Source organism: Enoplosus armatus, chromosome 14 (genome assembly GCF_043641665.1).
Source record: "Enoplosus armatus isolate fEnoArm2 chromosome 14, fEnoArm2.hap1, whole genome shotgun sequence".
Taxonomy (NCBI): domain Eukaryota; kingdom Metazoa; phylum Chordata; class Actinopteri; order Centrarchiformes; family Enoplosidae; genus Enoplosus; species Enoplosus armatus.
In genome coordinates, this window is record NC_092193.1 from 14,095,198 (window position 1) to 14,109,215 (window position 14,018).

The 14,018-nt window shown below is 44.1% G+C and overlaps 2 protein-coding genes across 2 annotated transcripts; both read left to right on the forward strand.

The window, feature by feature from the left end:
* The first annotated feature begins 1,509 nt into the window (after positions 1-1,509).
* prss56 (serine protease 56) lies at positions 1,510-6,662 on the forward strand. The gene is made up of 14 exons (XM_070918800.1): positions 1,510-1,591; positions 2,198-2,356; positions 2,474-2,641; positions 2,908-3,100; positions 3,221-3,329; positions 3,490-3,646; positions 3,836-3,978; positions 4,169-4,328; positions 4,417-4,605; positions 4,712-4,903; positions 5,097-5,299; positions 5,583-5,721; positions 6,277-6,383; positions 6,489-6,662. Exons 1-14 carry the CDS (start codon positions 1,510-1,512, stop codon positions 6,660-6,662), a joined length of 2,175 nt encoding a protein of 724 aa, XP_070774901.1.
* Positions 6,663-8,698: 2,036 nt separating this feature from the next.
* chrng (cholinergic receptor, nicotinic, gamma) lies at positions 8,699-13,645 on the forward strand. The gene is made up of 12 exons (XM_070918801.1): positions 8,699-8,762; positions 10,032-10,168; positions 10,248-10,292; positions 10,416-10,540; positions 10,951-11,106; positions 11,662-11,759; positions 11,864-12,064; positions 12,431-12,545; positions 12,643-12,757; positions 12,877-13,141; positions 13,226-13,359; positions 13,445-13,645. The coding sequence occupies exons 1-12, from the start codon at positions 8,699-8,701 to the stop codon at positions 13,643-13,645; spliced, it is 1,656 nt and encodes a 551-aa protein (XP_070774902.1).
* The last annotated feature ends 373 nt before the right edge of the window (positions 13,646-14,018 follow it).

The following is a 14,018-nucleotide window of genomic DNA, read 5'->3' on the forward strand; positions in this document are numbered from 1 at the left end:
CCCCCTCCCTATCTGTATCTCTCTCTCTCTCTCCCTCCCTCTGTCTCCTTTCATAGAACCAAACCTCTTTGTAATGTCCAGCCTTGGCAAGTTGCACCCGATTTGCTGTCACAGTCTTAATGAATTCATCTGTTTGTGTATTGGCCATGGGAGCATTTCTCCCTCCTCCCTCCCTCTCCCTCTCTCTTTCCTATCCTCTCCCCCCTTCCTGTTACTGGTGTTCCCCTGGGGGCTCTATATATACCAGGGACCACTCCAGGCACCTATTGTTTCTCTAAGTAAACTTACAGACAGATGCCCTGCACCACAGTGTGGGAGAGAGCCCAGAGAGTCAGGAGGAGGGAGACATTTAGCGATTGCAGGGAGCAACCAGACAGTAAGGACCTGGAAACGCTGCAGGATAGCCTCATCTCCAGCACCTCTGCATCCTCTTCGGTCATTCCACGTGCCTCCTGCCTGTCTGCTGGTTGTCACTGTGGAGTGGAGGTCTGATGTTCTGACACCATGCTGCTGCTGATATCACTACTGCTTATGGGACTCGACTGCTTGTTGGGAGCCCCGACAGGTCGAGAGGTCTACAGGATGCCCCAGAGTGCACTCAAAGGTAACTTATACTAGTTTTTTATTGTTATAGTAGTGACAACAGCACTTGTCAGTGACTATAGTTTGGATGTCTGATTATTGCATTTTAAGCATGAGTGTTTGCAGACATCCTAAAAGATGGAGCTAACTAATTAAATGTTGCTTGCAGCACTTCAAATGTCTTATAGACAAATCTTTATCTTTTTCATAGGAACTTTCTCATAGTCAGAACAATGCAAACCAACACTGATGATGCTTCGATGCTTTAAAAGCGTTAATATCTCTTTAGGAGTTAAGTGGACAAAACATCTGGTGAAACTGCTTGTCCCGATGAGATAGCCTAATACACATATACTGGTAAAAGTTGATTGGTGGCAAACAGCTGACACGTACAAATCCTGGAAATGTTTAGTTTGGTTATACGTCTACTTTGTTATTTATATTGGATGATACATACCGTATATGCTTTAGTGTTTTACTTATGAGCAGCAGGTGTCTAGCCTTAAAAGAGGTAATACAACACATTTTATTACAATGTGCATTTCAGTGCTTGTCTTCAAAAGCATTAAAGAATAGAAATATTATCCCTTGCGTGTTTTTGTCTTCTTTAGCCTGCATTGGTGTCATTTTTACACTTTCTCAGGCAGGCTTGTCAAAGAGCTACTGCAGAGAAACTTGTCAAATCCTGCAGACCTCTGGCCTTCTCTGTTTGAAGTGCCTAGTACAGCAGAGCCTTCATACAAACGGCTGGTGATGGCAGTGTGTGTTTGGAGTGTTTAGAACAAGGGACTTGGGGTCCCAGCCGCCCCGAGGCTTCCAGCCCGCGCCCCTACGGCCTGTCCCTGCCCGCCAGCCTCTGCCAGCTCAGCCCTGGCCTTCTAATTAAGTCTTCAATCAGCATTGTTGTTGTTAGTGGCCTATCCTGTGATGTGGCGCGGCACAGAGGGGGGCCGCAGGGTCGGCGGCCCGATTGATGTGTGTCTGCAGAAGCCTCACCAGCGCGACAAGCGTGAGCTAGCTTCCCTAACACGCTGCCAATGAGCTCAAAGAGCAGCATGAGAAAAAGGGGGTTGCTCACACACATACCAGTCCATACTAATGCTCACATACTCACATGACGTTCCACAGCGAATGATTGTCTTCCATGTAACGACCTGGAGGTTCTTCCTATCAGCTTGTTGCCACATTTTTCCTGGTAATTTGTCAGAATTCACTAAATGTCCTTGTATTCATCAAAATCCATTAACTCCAACACTGGATTTTGAGGCCGTTACTGATGTCAATACTTCATTTCATGCAAGAATTTATTTATTTTGCTTATGAAGCAGTTGTGACCAAGACATGACCAGTTGTAATAGAGACATTATCACATACTTATTGTTCTGCAATTTCTTGTTACGTCTTGGCTGATATATACACTGATATATATATATATATATATCTGCATATCAGCCTGGCCAATATATCGGTCTGACTCTGTTCTTGTCTCTCTCTCTCAGCATATCTCCTCTTCCTCTTCTCTAGCTTGTCTCCCATCTTAATACATTTTGAAATATTTATATATTTTATAACTTTTTGTTCTCTCTTTTCTCTTTCTTCCTGTCATCTCCTGCAGCTCTGTCTGATCGTGGCACTGTGGTTCTAGAGGCGGCCATGACGAGTGCCCTGTCTGCTCTCGAGCGCGCGTCATCTGAGAGGAGTCGGGCTGAAGCAGGCTGCCGGGGCTGCGTTCCCTGTTTGTTTCAGGACTGTGGACAGCTGTCAGGGTCCTGCTGTAAGTAAAATATTACTCTTCTTGCCCTTTTCATTCTCGAGCATCTTGAGTCACATTGTCCTGTATTACCAATGCTTTCTTTGTACGTCTGTCATATCTCCTCTTCTCACCCAACAGCGTCTCCTGCCAGTGCCTTATCAGAGCCCAGTTGTGATGTCATCAGTAAGGCCCAGAAGCTTCAAGATGAAGCTGAGCGGAGTTGGGCTCTGAGCCAGGCCTGTGCGTACTATCAGCATCGCTGCCCAGCTGGTGAACTGGACAAGGAGAGCTGCATCAGGATCATGGGTGAGAGTTGCAGCGCCCGTGTCCTCCAGTGCAGCCTGCTTAACACAATGCAGAACCTGGAACCTGCTACACAGACGCATGCACAGGGTGAGGGGATACATGTGTTGACAAAGACGTATTCATGCATTCATACAGATTATCCTACTTTCTCTGTCAGTGAAGTCAGTGAAGAGGCGTGAGGCTCATTTGCACAGCTCCAGTATTCAATGTTTGTCAAGAGCAGATTTTGCTGCCTATTTTTGACCCTCAGTGTCTCTCTGTCCCAGCAGCAGTGTGTGGTCAGAGGTCGTCCACGGTGCAAAACATCACACAGCCTCGCTCCCGGATTGTGGGCGGCTCTCCTGCTCCTCCAGGCAGCTGGCCCTGGCTGGTCAACCTCCAGCTAGATGGTGGCTTGATGTGCGGAGGGGTCCTGGTGGACAGCTCCTGGGTGGTCACTGCCGCTCACTGTTTTGCCGGGTGAGTGTGCATCACTGTTTTCTGTAACTATAATAAGATCTTTGATTTGTCTATAGCATTTGAGATTATTACACCTTTTTTCTCCTCTGACTCCCTGTTCTCTTGTTTTGACCTCTGTAGCAGCCGTAGTGAGAGCTACTGGACAGCCGTGGTGGGGGAGTTTGACATCACTAAGACTGACCCTGATGAGCAGGTTCTCAAAGTGAACCGGATCATCCCTCATCCTAAGGTAACAATCCAAAGTATGGGATATATATAGTTGGATAGGGATAGGGATAATGTACTATTATTTCTCCCATCACACCTGCCTGTTCAACCAATCAAACAACCAGATCAGTCTATCAGTCTTCAAGTCATTCATTCAGTCAAACTTTCTCCACTTCCTGCAGTTCAACCCAAAGACATTTAACAACGACATAGCCCTGGTGGAGCTAACATCCCCAGTGGTCCTGTCCGACCGTGTCACCCCAGTGTGTCTCCCCTCTGGCATGGAGCCCCCTACTGGCAGTCCATGTCTGGTGGCAGGCTGGGGTTCCCTCTATGAGGGTGAGTCGGAGATAGTTGACATGGATTTTCACTTCATGGCTCAGTTTTGTGCTATCAAGCTTAAATGTTTCTTGTTTCCTTTTTGAGAGAATATGTGCTGTTGCGAGTTAGCAAATTTGCCTAAACATTTTAACCTATCAATACTCATCATATAACGTGGTGCATTTCTGCGTGTATTCTTCTCTACAGACGGCCCATCTGCTGACGTGGTGATGGAGGCCAAGGTGCCCCTGCTGCCTCAGAGCACCTGTAAGAGTACCCTTGGCAAAGAACTGGTCACCAATACTATGCTGTGTGCTGGCTATCTCTCTGGAGGCATAGACTCCTGTCAGGTGGGTAGATCAACATAATTTTCTGAGGAGTTAGTGTCCTTCTTTTAAGATGTTTTAAGTCTTATTTGTGACCTTAGTGTCTTTAGTTATCAAATTGACATACCTTTAATTCACTGTAAAAGATCTGTCATTTTCTATAGACCACAAATCAGCATTTATTAATTTTGGGGGGGTTTGCTGTCATCTGTAGGGAGACTCTGGAGGCCCCCTGATCTACCAGGACCGAATTTCAGGTCGGTTCCAGCTCTATGGCATTACCTCCTGGGGAGACGGCTGTGGGGAGAAGGGAAAGCCTGGAGTCTACACTCGGGTGTCTGCTTTCTCTGACTGGATTCAGGCTGAGATACAAAGTGAGTTTCTAGCAAATTCTTTTTACAACATACGTCTATATATTAGAATACTATCTACAGTACTACAATCTGTACTTAATTTTTTTAGAGTCCTTTGGAAGCAGGGAGCCAACATGTCCGGAGCTTCTAAAGACAACAGAAATGACGGAGGAGGAACAGAGGTCGGAGTTCAGCTCTCTCTGTCGCTTATATACCCTGACCTGCCCCCCTGGCCAGTCTGCCAGTGCTTGCAGCCGAATGGCCGAGGATAAGTGCCTCACCCGCTTCAAGAAATGTCGTGAGTACTCCTATTCAAAAGCTCAGCTTGATGGACATAGAACAAAAACTAAGTATACTCTTGCTTTGAGGTATCTGATCTGTTGCTCGCTCTCTCTGCCGTCTAGAGTTGCGTTCATTCCTTCAGACCCTGTTGGACTTGCTCCAGAGGGCAGAGGACTACATCAGGGACAAAGTCGACTTGACCTTCTTCACCCAGACTCTGCCTCAGCTGGTGGAGCATATCTACAGCACAGCTTTCACTCACACCAGAGAGAGGAGGGACCTGAGCCTGAGCCATGGTCTCACACAGATTGAAGGTACATGACTGACAGATTATGTTATTCCATCTTCTGTCCAAACTTTAATTTATTGATAACTTATTGATAACCATGCAAACACCCATTCACTTCCTGCAGTGTTTTGCAGTACAACTTTCTCTCTCAGGTGCATTGGTTTGCTTAGAAATTGTGTCGTTGCTCACTATTGTAACAGGTGTTTTATTACTTGCAGAACAGCTAGGTGGAGCTGTGGTGCCAACAGAGCGGGGTCCTTCTCCAGTTCCTCCAGCCTTATTCAGAGAGGTGGGACCCTCAGTGGATGACTGGGAGAAATACCTGAGAAACATGGCTGAGGACCTGGACAAACAACACACTGACACATCCACAGACATCTCTTCCACTCTAACAAGACAGGAGGACAACCTCTTCTTACAGGTAGGTTGCATTTCTAAAATGTCCAAACGTGGATGAAGTTGCATCGCATTGCACCACATCATTTTGAAATATTCCCAGCACTGTCTGATGTTTGAATATTCAGAAAAGTGTCGAAATCAGTAATGGTTGATGGTTGAAAATTTGATGTTTAATGATTAGGTTTTAATATAAGCCTCGCAATATCAAAGAGCACAGGCATCCTCGAGTTGTATTACTTTGTTTGTTGTGGAATTATTTGAAGATAAACTGAATATCCAACTCTGCTTTTACATGTCATCTCCAGACAGAGGACTCCTCAGTACATCAGCTGGAGGCAGAATTTCAATCTGTTATCTCAGCTCTGCGCTCCAAAGTGGACTCCAGAGCTGCTCCTCCCATCCTGCACTTGGACACAGTCTATCTCCAAAAGGAGTCCCCCACCAGTCCCCCTTTTCCTATTTCTTCCACTGGAGCACCAGCCCACATCAGCCCCTCCTCCTCCCAGGAATCCCAGCAGCCTTGGTCACTTCTAACAGCCCTGATGAATGAAATTCAGAAATTAAGGACACAAGATGAAAAAATTGTGACAGAAGATGCATCACAAAGTGAAACCTTGTCCAACAAAGACGTTTCTCTTGATATAAAATGGAGCATCATGTCTGAGGATTTTACTTTTGTTGATAATGGAGACAGAACAGAATTCAAATCTTCAGCATTACCACTTCCAGTGCAGTCAACAACTGTTGTTCAGCCGCTTACTGAGGGCGCTCACACAGAGACGACCGCTGACCCCAGACAAGCTGGGCATGCTGTAAAGACTTTAGGTCTTCACAGAAAATACAGGAGCCTTCTGCGCAAGAGGCAGATACCCGGTGCCAGTGGAAAAAGTATGTGCCACACCCGGTCTTTCATTAGATACCTTTAAAAAAGAATCCATGTGATATTTGTTCATGGTTGATGTTATTTCTCTGATGAAATGTTTTTGTTTGTTCCTGTAGTTTGTCCTGGAGTGAGAGAGTCCTCACAGCAAGTCAGCCAAGTCAGAGAGTCTTACAGCTGGGTCTTAAACATCCCAAGCAAGAACCTACGCATGAACTTCCAAGAGGTAAATTACCTTGTAAGATGGAGAGGTCAAGAGAAGCAAATGTGCAACGGTAAAAGGATTTTTTAACTTGTGTATTATGCCTTTTTCTCTCTCTCTTTTGTTCAGGTGTTGGTTGATTTGAGCTCCAAGAATGATCGAGGACTTTACCAGGCACGGGTCAGAGCAGTAGTGGGAGGACGACCTTTGACCTTCTATAGTCTTGTGGGCCTGGAGAATGAGTCATTCTACCGCAGTGTGCCAAGGATCATCGCTTTGGCACTGGAGGCACTCAAGACTTAACTTAATCATAACAGCAAGAGATGGCCTGAAAGATAAAAGAAAGACTCAAATGAGAGACGATAGAATAAAAGGATTACATACTCTCTCAAAGAGACCCGTTGAAAAGCACCAGAAACCCCTCGAGAGACGCACATAAAACGCATGCTCACACAAACTTCTCTTGCCGTCTCCTGTGAAAAGCACCATTTTGTCCATCTGAGCACCTCTAAATGAAAACACAATCATGAATGTATCAATCCAACAATCGACCACCCATCATGCCACAGGATTTTTTTTTTTTATGTGGTTGGAGACGCAGCCTTGTCTAACTTATGAATCTGTACAAAATGATAAGTTATTCACATTGTCTTTTGCAAAGGTTGAGCCTCTTGTGAAGCACACAGACTGTATATATTATTCATATTCTTACCTTATTCTTACCATATTTATTTGTATAGAGAAAAGCATTTGTATTTTTGTAAAAACAAATAAAATAAAACCTATATATAAATAAAATTGTTATTAATGATATGGCATATTCTGTTGGATGTTAATCTGTAGTTATGTAATACCAAATTGAACTTTTGATGTGAGATATTCAAATTAGCTGAGAGTCATGCTGCTAATCCTGCAGTATTTTGCTGCTGGTGTACTGCAGTTCTGCCGAGACACGCTCTCTCTCTCTCTCTCTCTCTCGAGACAGGTTTTTGATGCTGATTGGTTCCTCTTGTGACCACAGATTGACCTCAGTCCTCCGACCCTTTAGGGGTAAGCTTTCCCATCAACACAGCAGCTGCTGTGCTTTGGTGACCAGTATTTCCCACCTCCTTGCTGTCTTCACTTCATATTTCCAGGACGGGGGAATTGTAACTGGACACAGACGTAGGCTAACCTTTAGAGTCCCTTATTGACTGTTATGAGTCAGAGCATTGCAAGTAAATACAACTGTTGCTTGAGGAAGTGACACCTTTGAGTCGTAGACAAGCCCCGTCTTTGCTGTGTGTTGACTTTTGTCCACCTTGCTGGGGTTGCCAAGTCTCAGCCTCTGATAGGCTGAATGAGCCCAAATAAACCAAAGTAACTTCACAACTAATTTCTGGCCACTAATCTATGGTAGTTTTACGCCCAGTCCAAGTGCTAAAAGAGGGATATACAGTGTAACAGCTGAGTAAACACACACACACACACACACACATACTTCTGTTGCAACACATCAACTCCTTCCTCTGGTTGTGTGTTTATGTGTGTCTCGGCAAGTGTGCCAAATCATGGCAGGAACAAGTATTTTTGTGACACACACACACGCACACAGAGTAATGACAGGCCACAAATGTGCCAGCAACCTCCACAGAGCCTGATCAGCCATCACAGAGGGTGTGCTGTAAATGGCCGAGGCTTACCACCTGTTCTCTTGTGCACTGTACGGCTCTTTTAACTTTCTGGCACACACAGTGTTGCTGCTGTCTCCCTTTATCGTCTTATCTGTCTGTCTGTAATCCTTTTATTGTAGAGAGCACATTTAACAATGGCTTCTGATGGCTGTTTGCTAGCTTTTTATAGATCACTGCTGTGCTAAATTTGCCCTAAAAGAATCCACGAGTTGTATTACTTTGTTCGTGTGGACGTCTGAATGACAATAGCCAGGTGCACTGAACAGAATTACAATACAGTGTGTGTTTTCATGGTGTACCTTAACACTTGGGGGGCAGCAATGTATTCAGTACAATGCCTAAACTATGTGCATGTCATGTTCCCAGTGTATGTGTGTGTGTGTGTTGTGACAGCTGGCTATTCAGTACTGGAAATACACTCTTGGATTTAACCCTAACAATCATCAACTCCCCCACCAACCCCCAACCATTCCTCTAAACCTCAACCCTCACTTCAGCCCAAGCCCTGACTTTTGCTGGGAAACACACACACACGAACACACATTCAAACACACACACACACACACACACACACACAGGCCGAGTGCCAGCAGCTCCATCAAGTAGTGTCCATGTGTATCAGATTAGTGATCATAGCTTTGTCTCGGAGCACAAACACCCACACTAATGGATTCTGGACCTCCGCTCTCTCTGTCACTCTTCGTAAGGGTGGTTATGATTTCTGCCGCAGGTAGGAACGCTGGCCGATCAGCCTCATTTAGAGGAAACTATACAGTCTTGTTAGTTTCTAGATATTTGCATGGTGTGGTTTCAGACTTAAATTGAATTCAGTGCAACATTCAGATTCAGTACAACATTCATCAAGAAGGGACCTAATTTCCCTAATTAACTTTTGGCTTATCCAACTGTAGTAACGCAAATCATTTAAACATAGAAACACTGTTTAAACAGTACTTTTACTAGTACTATAGTACTTTCCCCATTACTCATTACTAATGTTCTCACATTCAAACAAAATGTGGTACTCATCTCCCAGACAATTGTCATTACAAAGGTTGCAGTACATCAAACTGTGACGGGTTCAGTAAGGAATGACAGAGGATCTACTTTTGCTGTAAATAGATATTGTTACTAAATTGTACTGCGTTATTTGGCAGGGCATATATACAGAGTTGCAAAACCAGACAAAATTTGTAGTCTGGTAAATCAGACATAAATTATAGGAGCATGCTGATTCCAGTCTCACATACATTTTGCCTGAAGGGACCATCAGGTGTTTGCTGTGATATCCAATACTACGGGTTGAAATTACTGCAATACTAGATACCAACCACCAACACCATCAGCATTTGTTCGTGGTTGTAAGTTTGCCAAACCTACATAAAAGCCACTTAGACAGGTGTTCAGCTCACTTTAGTTAGTTTGCTCTCTTTAGAAGGTTTGTTTGTTTTAATGTTACTTTACTAAATTGAATTACATAGAAAGAAAGTTTCTTCTTCACTCCTGTCCTGATGTGTTCCAACAAAGTCGCCACTGGAAATTAAACTGGGATCATGGTTTAAAAAAGTAATCTACTCATCACCATTATATGGTTGGGAGTCCTCCAATGACTTTGTACTGCACTTACACATAGTTGGGGGACTCACAAGAGGCAGATTAAAAAAATAATGGTCAGAATTGTAGCAGTAGCAGAGTAGCAGAAGCTGAGATATCCTGGCTTTTAGTCCAAAAACAAAGGATCCTACATTTCCCATAATGCAACTCAGCATCTTTGATTAGACACCCCCACTTCCTAAATGCCCATGCCTGCTGACATCATTATGACATCACCGGGGTTAACCTCTTTGCAGAGCCACAGGAGGCATTATACAATTGTTTTCACAGGATATATATGTGTGTGTGTGTGTGTGTGTGTGTGTGTGTATGTATAACATTGATGGAGTTCCCCTTTAAATGAGTCCCATCACTTGTTTCAGTCTTTCTTGTGGTTTGTCAGCAGCATCAGCAGTCAACCTCGAAGGGGAACTGTTCAAGGATTTGATGAAGGGCTACAACAAGAACGTGCGGCCAACAGAGAAGAGCGGTGACATCACTCAGGTCGACATCAAGATGACGCTCACAAACCTCATCTCTCTGGTGAGTGGAGTTCAGTCTGGTGTTTTTTATGAGTGCCAGTGTCTGCAACAACATTGTTTACTCAACAATCTCTCCTCAGAATGAAAAGGAGGAGGCCCTGACAACGAGCGTCTGGATAGAAATGGTAACCACACACGCACCTCATCTGCTGGGGTTTTTTTTAGCTGCTTGCACTGATGGTGAATAATAACATACTATATCTGCAAGACATGCTCAAAAGTCAAACCCATAGTCTTTCTGTATGTAGCAATGGTGCGACTACAGGCTCAGATGGGACCAACCACCCAGGTCGGCTCTGTATGAGAACATCACCTCTGAGCTGCGGGTCCCCTCGAAGAGCATCTGGCTGCCAGACGTCATACTGGAGAACAAGTGAGCGGAACAACCTTCACATTTTAACACAAGATTTGGTCTCAGCCAGCGAGACACTCACACCATTCACTTAACAAATTTTCACATTGGAGTTCCCTCATGGCCGCACTGTGTAGCTTACAACAATGAGTATGAAAGCAATGAAAGCTAAAAAAAAACAAAAAAACATTACATATGAGAGAGTTCTGCTTTCTTTATATGTGTTATTTCACATTTGACACCATAAAATTTGATTTTGAGAGCATCTTGCCTCCTTAGTGGATTTCCTTTTGAAATTATGTTGTAAAGGACAATTATTAAAAAGTTAGATATCAATGATGCAGAGTACGGAAGCTGTATGTTACTGGAAGAACATACGGGTTCGACACACCAGCAAATGTGAGTTTCCCTCTGTTCTAACCTGTGCACAGCGTGGATGGACAATTCGAGGTAGCACTTTACTGCAATGCACTGGTGTCTCCTAACGGCTGTGTGTACTGGCTGCCTCCTGCCATCTACCGCAGTGCTTGTAGCATCACTGTCAACTACTTTCCCTTTGACTGGCAGAACTGCACCATGGTCTTCCGGTGAGTAGAGACGAGATGTGTTGGGATTAGGCCAGTGAGCAGTACACGTAAACATCACTAAATACTGTAACTCTATTGAGAATATAAAGCACCTCAAGTTCACCATTTATCTTTCATGTATCTCTAATTTTTTTTTCTTATTTTAGAATAAATATTTTCATATGTTCGCATGTCTATATCTACCATTGAGAACTCTGAAGGCATGACCTCGCTATGGTCTCTGGGAATTTGGGGATATTAACATGCTGAGGAGGACATTATATAGTTATACACATTTAATTTGACAAGTTTTAGTTTTTAGATTTAGTGGGAGACAAAATCATAAAAATCCACAGACATTTGTTGGTGGTTAGTTTAATTTCTGATAGGGTACGTTTGCAATCTCGACCCTCAGTTCACATGTGCACATGTCGGGTTTGTTTGTGTCTAAATAGAATCCACAGTGTCCAAACCAGGAACAATGCTTCATTCATGGTTCCTGTCTTGTAAACGTGAATAGATGGTTGTATTTGTTGTGTTGTGGTGACAGACCACATGTCTTCTCTCTGTGTTCAGCTCCCAGTCTTACTCTGCCAATGAGATCGAACTGGTTCTCAAAGAGGAGGACAACCACACGTTGGAGTGGGTGGATATTGACCCCGAGGCTTTTACAGGTACAGCAATATCTTTAATAAGAGAAAAAAACGATCTATATGATTATCTAAATGTGCTTCTGCAATTAAAACAGAAAGAAAGACTCTAATGTTGTTGTTGTTAGAAAATGGAGAATGGGTCATCAAACACAGGCCAGCTAAGAAGGTGATCAACACTCAGTACACTAAAGATGAGCTGGAGTACCAGGAGGTGGTCTTCTTCCTCATCATCCAGAGAAAGCCCCTCTTCTACGTCATCAACATCATAGCTCCCTGTGTGCTCTTCTCCTCCCTCTGCCTCCTTGTCTACTACTTACCTGCCAAAGGTCTTTTTACTCACTTTGTGTGTCTAAAACCTTATGTTTGGTAGTCCCACCTCTGTCACATCAACCTCATCCAAGTCTGGGGGAATCCAAAGCACAAAAGATACTAGAAAATGGCAAAAAAAAATCAATGGTGTCTTGTTATAAGGGGAACTGCTGTAACTAGATGAATTCTGGAGTGTTTTCAGATTTACAGCCAATCAAATTACTGCCTCAGGATTTCCAAGATCTCATCATCAAGATTTTCTCCAGACCTTCATGTGGTTGACAAGACAGATGTCTGTTTCTACGAGGTTACAATAAGTCATTAGTATCCGTTTTCATCAACACAAAACCTCTATCGACTGAATATTGGTTTGAGATTTGCAGCCGGTGGTCAGAAGTGCACCATGTCTGTTGCCACTCTTCTGGGCCAAACTGTGTTCCTCTTCCTCATCGCCAAGAAGGTTCCAGAGACTTCGAAGGCAGTGCCTCTTATTGGAAAGTAAGTTTCATGTGATTTCAGCTCAGAGTTTCAGTTCACCTACTGCTCATCTGAAAGAGTGCTGAAAAAGATGTGATATATGAACCTTTGACTGCAGGTATTTGATGTTTGTGATGTCAGTGACCACCATGGTAGTGATGAACTGTGTGATAGTCCTCAACGTCTCCCTGAGAACCCCGAACACTCACAGGCTGACAGACAAAGTCCGAAAGGTGAGACTGTGGCCAAAGCCTTGTCTAAATGCAATTTCCATTAAGTTACTGAATGAACACAATGTGAAGTCAACACAGGTCTATTTGCCTCTGACCCTCTGACCCTGTGTCTTCTTCAGGTCCTCCTAAACATCCTGCCTCGGCTGCTGAGGATGCAGATGCAACCCTGGACACCAAACAATGGCAACACCTCACACACTGGAAACGGTGAAACTCTGCCTACTGACAAGAACGGCGTGTTCCTGGTCCCCTGCCGACGCTGCAGCTCCATGAGCCTCATTACCAAGGCGGAGGAATATGTGATGAAAACAGCTCGGTCTGAACTCATGTTTGCCAGACTCAAAGAAAGAAACGGATTGATGAAATCAGTATTAGAGAAGCTACGTACGTATTTGAGTGAGTTTGCATGTGTTTAAGTGCACATGAAAGTGTGTTTCCCCTTGTTACTCTGGTCTGTTTCGTACACAGATGATGGGCTAGAGGGCGGTACAGCTGAGCAGCTCAGTATGAGCCTGGCAAAGGCCTCTCCAGAGCTGAAGCAGTGTGTGGCCTCCTGCAAACACATAGCTGAGACTGCAAAGCAACAGAGCAACTTCCAGAATGTGAGCTCGACATTTGTACATTTGCTCATCTTCTTGGGTTTAAATCAACATCAGTGATAATCTCCATTTTCTTCTTAACCCCCAGGAGAATGAAGAGTGGTTCCTGGTCGCCCGGGTGATCGACAGGGTCTGCTTTATTGTCATGGCGTTGGTGTTTTTTATCGGCACAATCGGGATCTTCCTGATGGGCCATTTCAACCAGCCTCCCTCCTCGCCTTTCCTTGGGGATCCCAAGAAGTATCTTCCTCCAATAAACAATCTCACTGAGACAGACTTCCTGGGGTGAACCAGGAGAAAATCTCCAGATTTTATCCTTTTAACCGAAGAGGAAATCTGTCAGCGTCCGTCAGTGATCTTTCCCTAATGACTGGGGCACAGAGAGGATGGAGAAGATACAGCTGTGTGTATTTTCATTTAGTAATGTGGGTCTGTGGACTATCACAAAGTCATAAAGGCCTGGTCATGGTGATAAAGTATCCACTCCACAGCTGTGTGGATGCCACGATTGATCCGTGATGACGCATGCTGGCATCATCTATCAGCTGTGACTGACTTTTGAGGTTGAGGTTTCATGTTTTGCATAAAATGCTGTATAAGACAAAAAAAAGCAATTTCTTAAGCTTTTCCTGTTACCAGCTCACTGTTTGCTGTAAGTTTAC

What these genes read in the sequence shown, in the direction of transcription:
- prss56 (XM_070918800.1), top strand. Translation starts at nt 1,510, where the DNA reads ATGTGGCGCGGCACAGAGGGGGGCCGCAGGGTCGGCGGCCCGATTGAT. An exon ending in CTGGGGTTCCCTCTATGAGG is followed by an intron (nt 3,647 to 3,835) that starts GTGAGTCGGAGA and finishes TCTTCTCTACAG; the next exon opens with ACGGCCCATCTGCTGACGTG. An exon ending in TACGCATGAACTTCCAAGAG is followed by an intron (nt 6,384 to 6,488) that starts GTAAATTACCTT and finishes TCTTTTGTTCAG; the next exon opens with GTGTTGGTTGATTTGAGCTC.
- chrng (XM_070918801.1), top strand. Translation starts at nt 8,699, where the DNA reads ATGGATTCTGGACCTCCGCTCTCTCTGTCACTCTTCGTAAGGGTGGTT. An exon ending in GGTTATGATTTCTGCCGCAG is followed by an intron (nt 8,763 to 10,031) that starts GTAGGAACGCTG and finishes GTTTGTCAGCAG; the next exon opens with CATCAGCAGTCAACCTCGAA. An exon ending in AACAGAGCAACTTCCAGAAT is followed by an intron (nt 13,360 to 13,444) that starts GTGAGCTCGACA and finishes CTTAACCCCCAG; the next exon opens with GAGAATGAAGAGTGGTTCCT.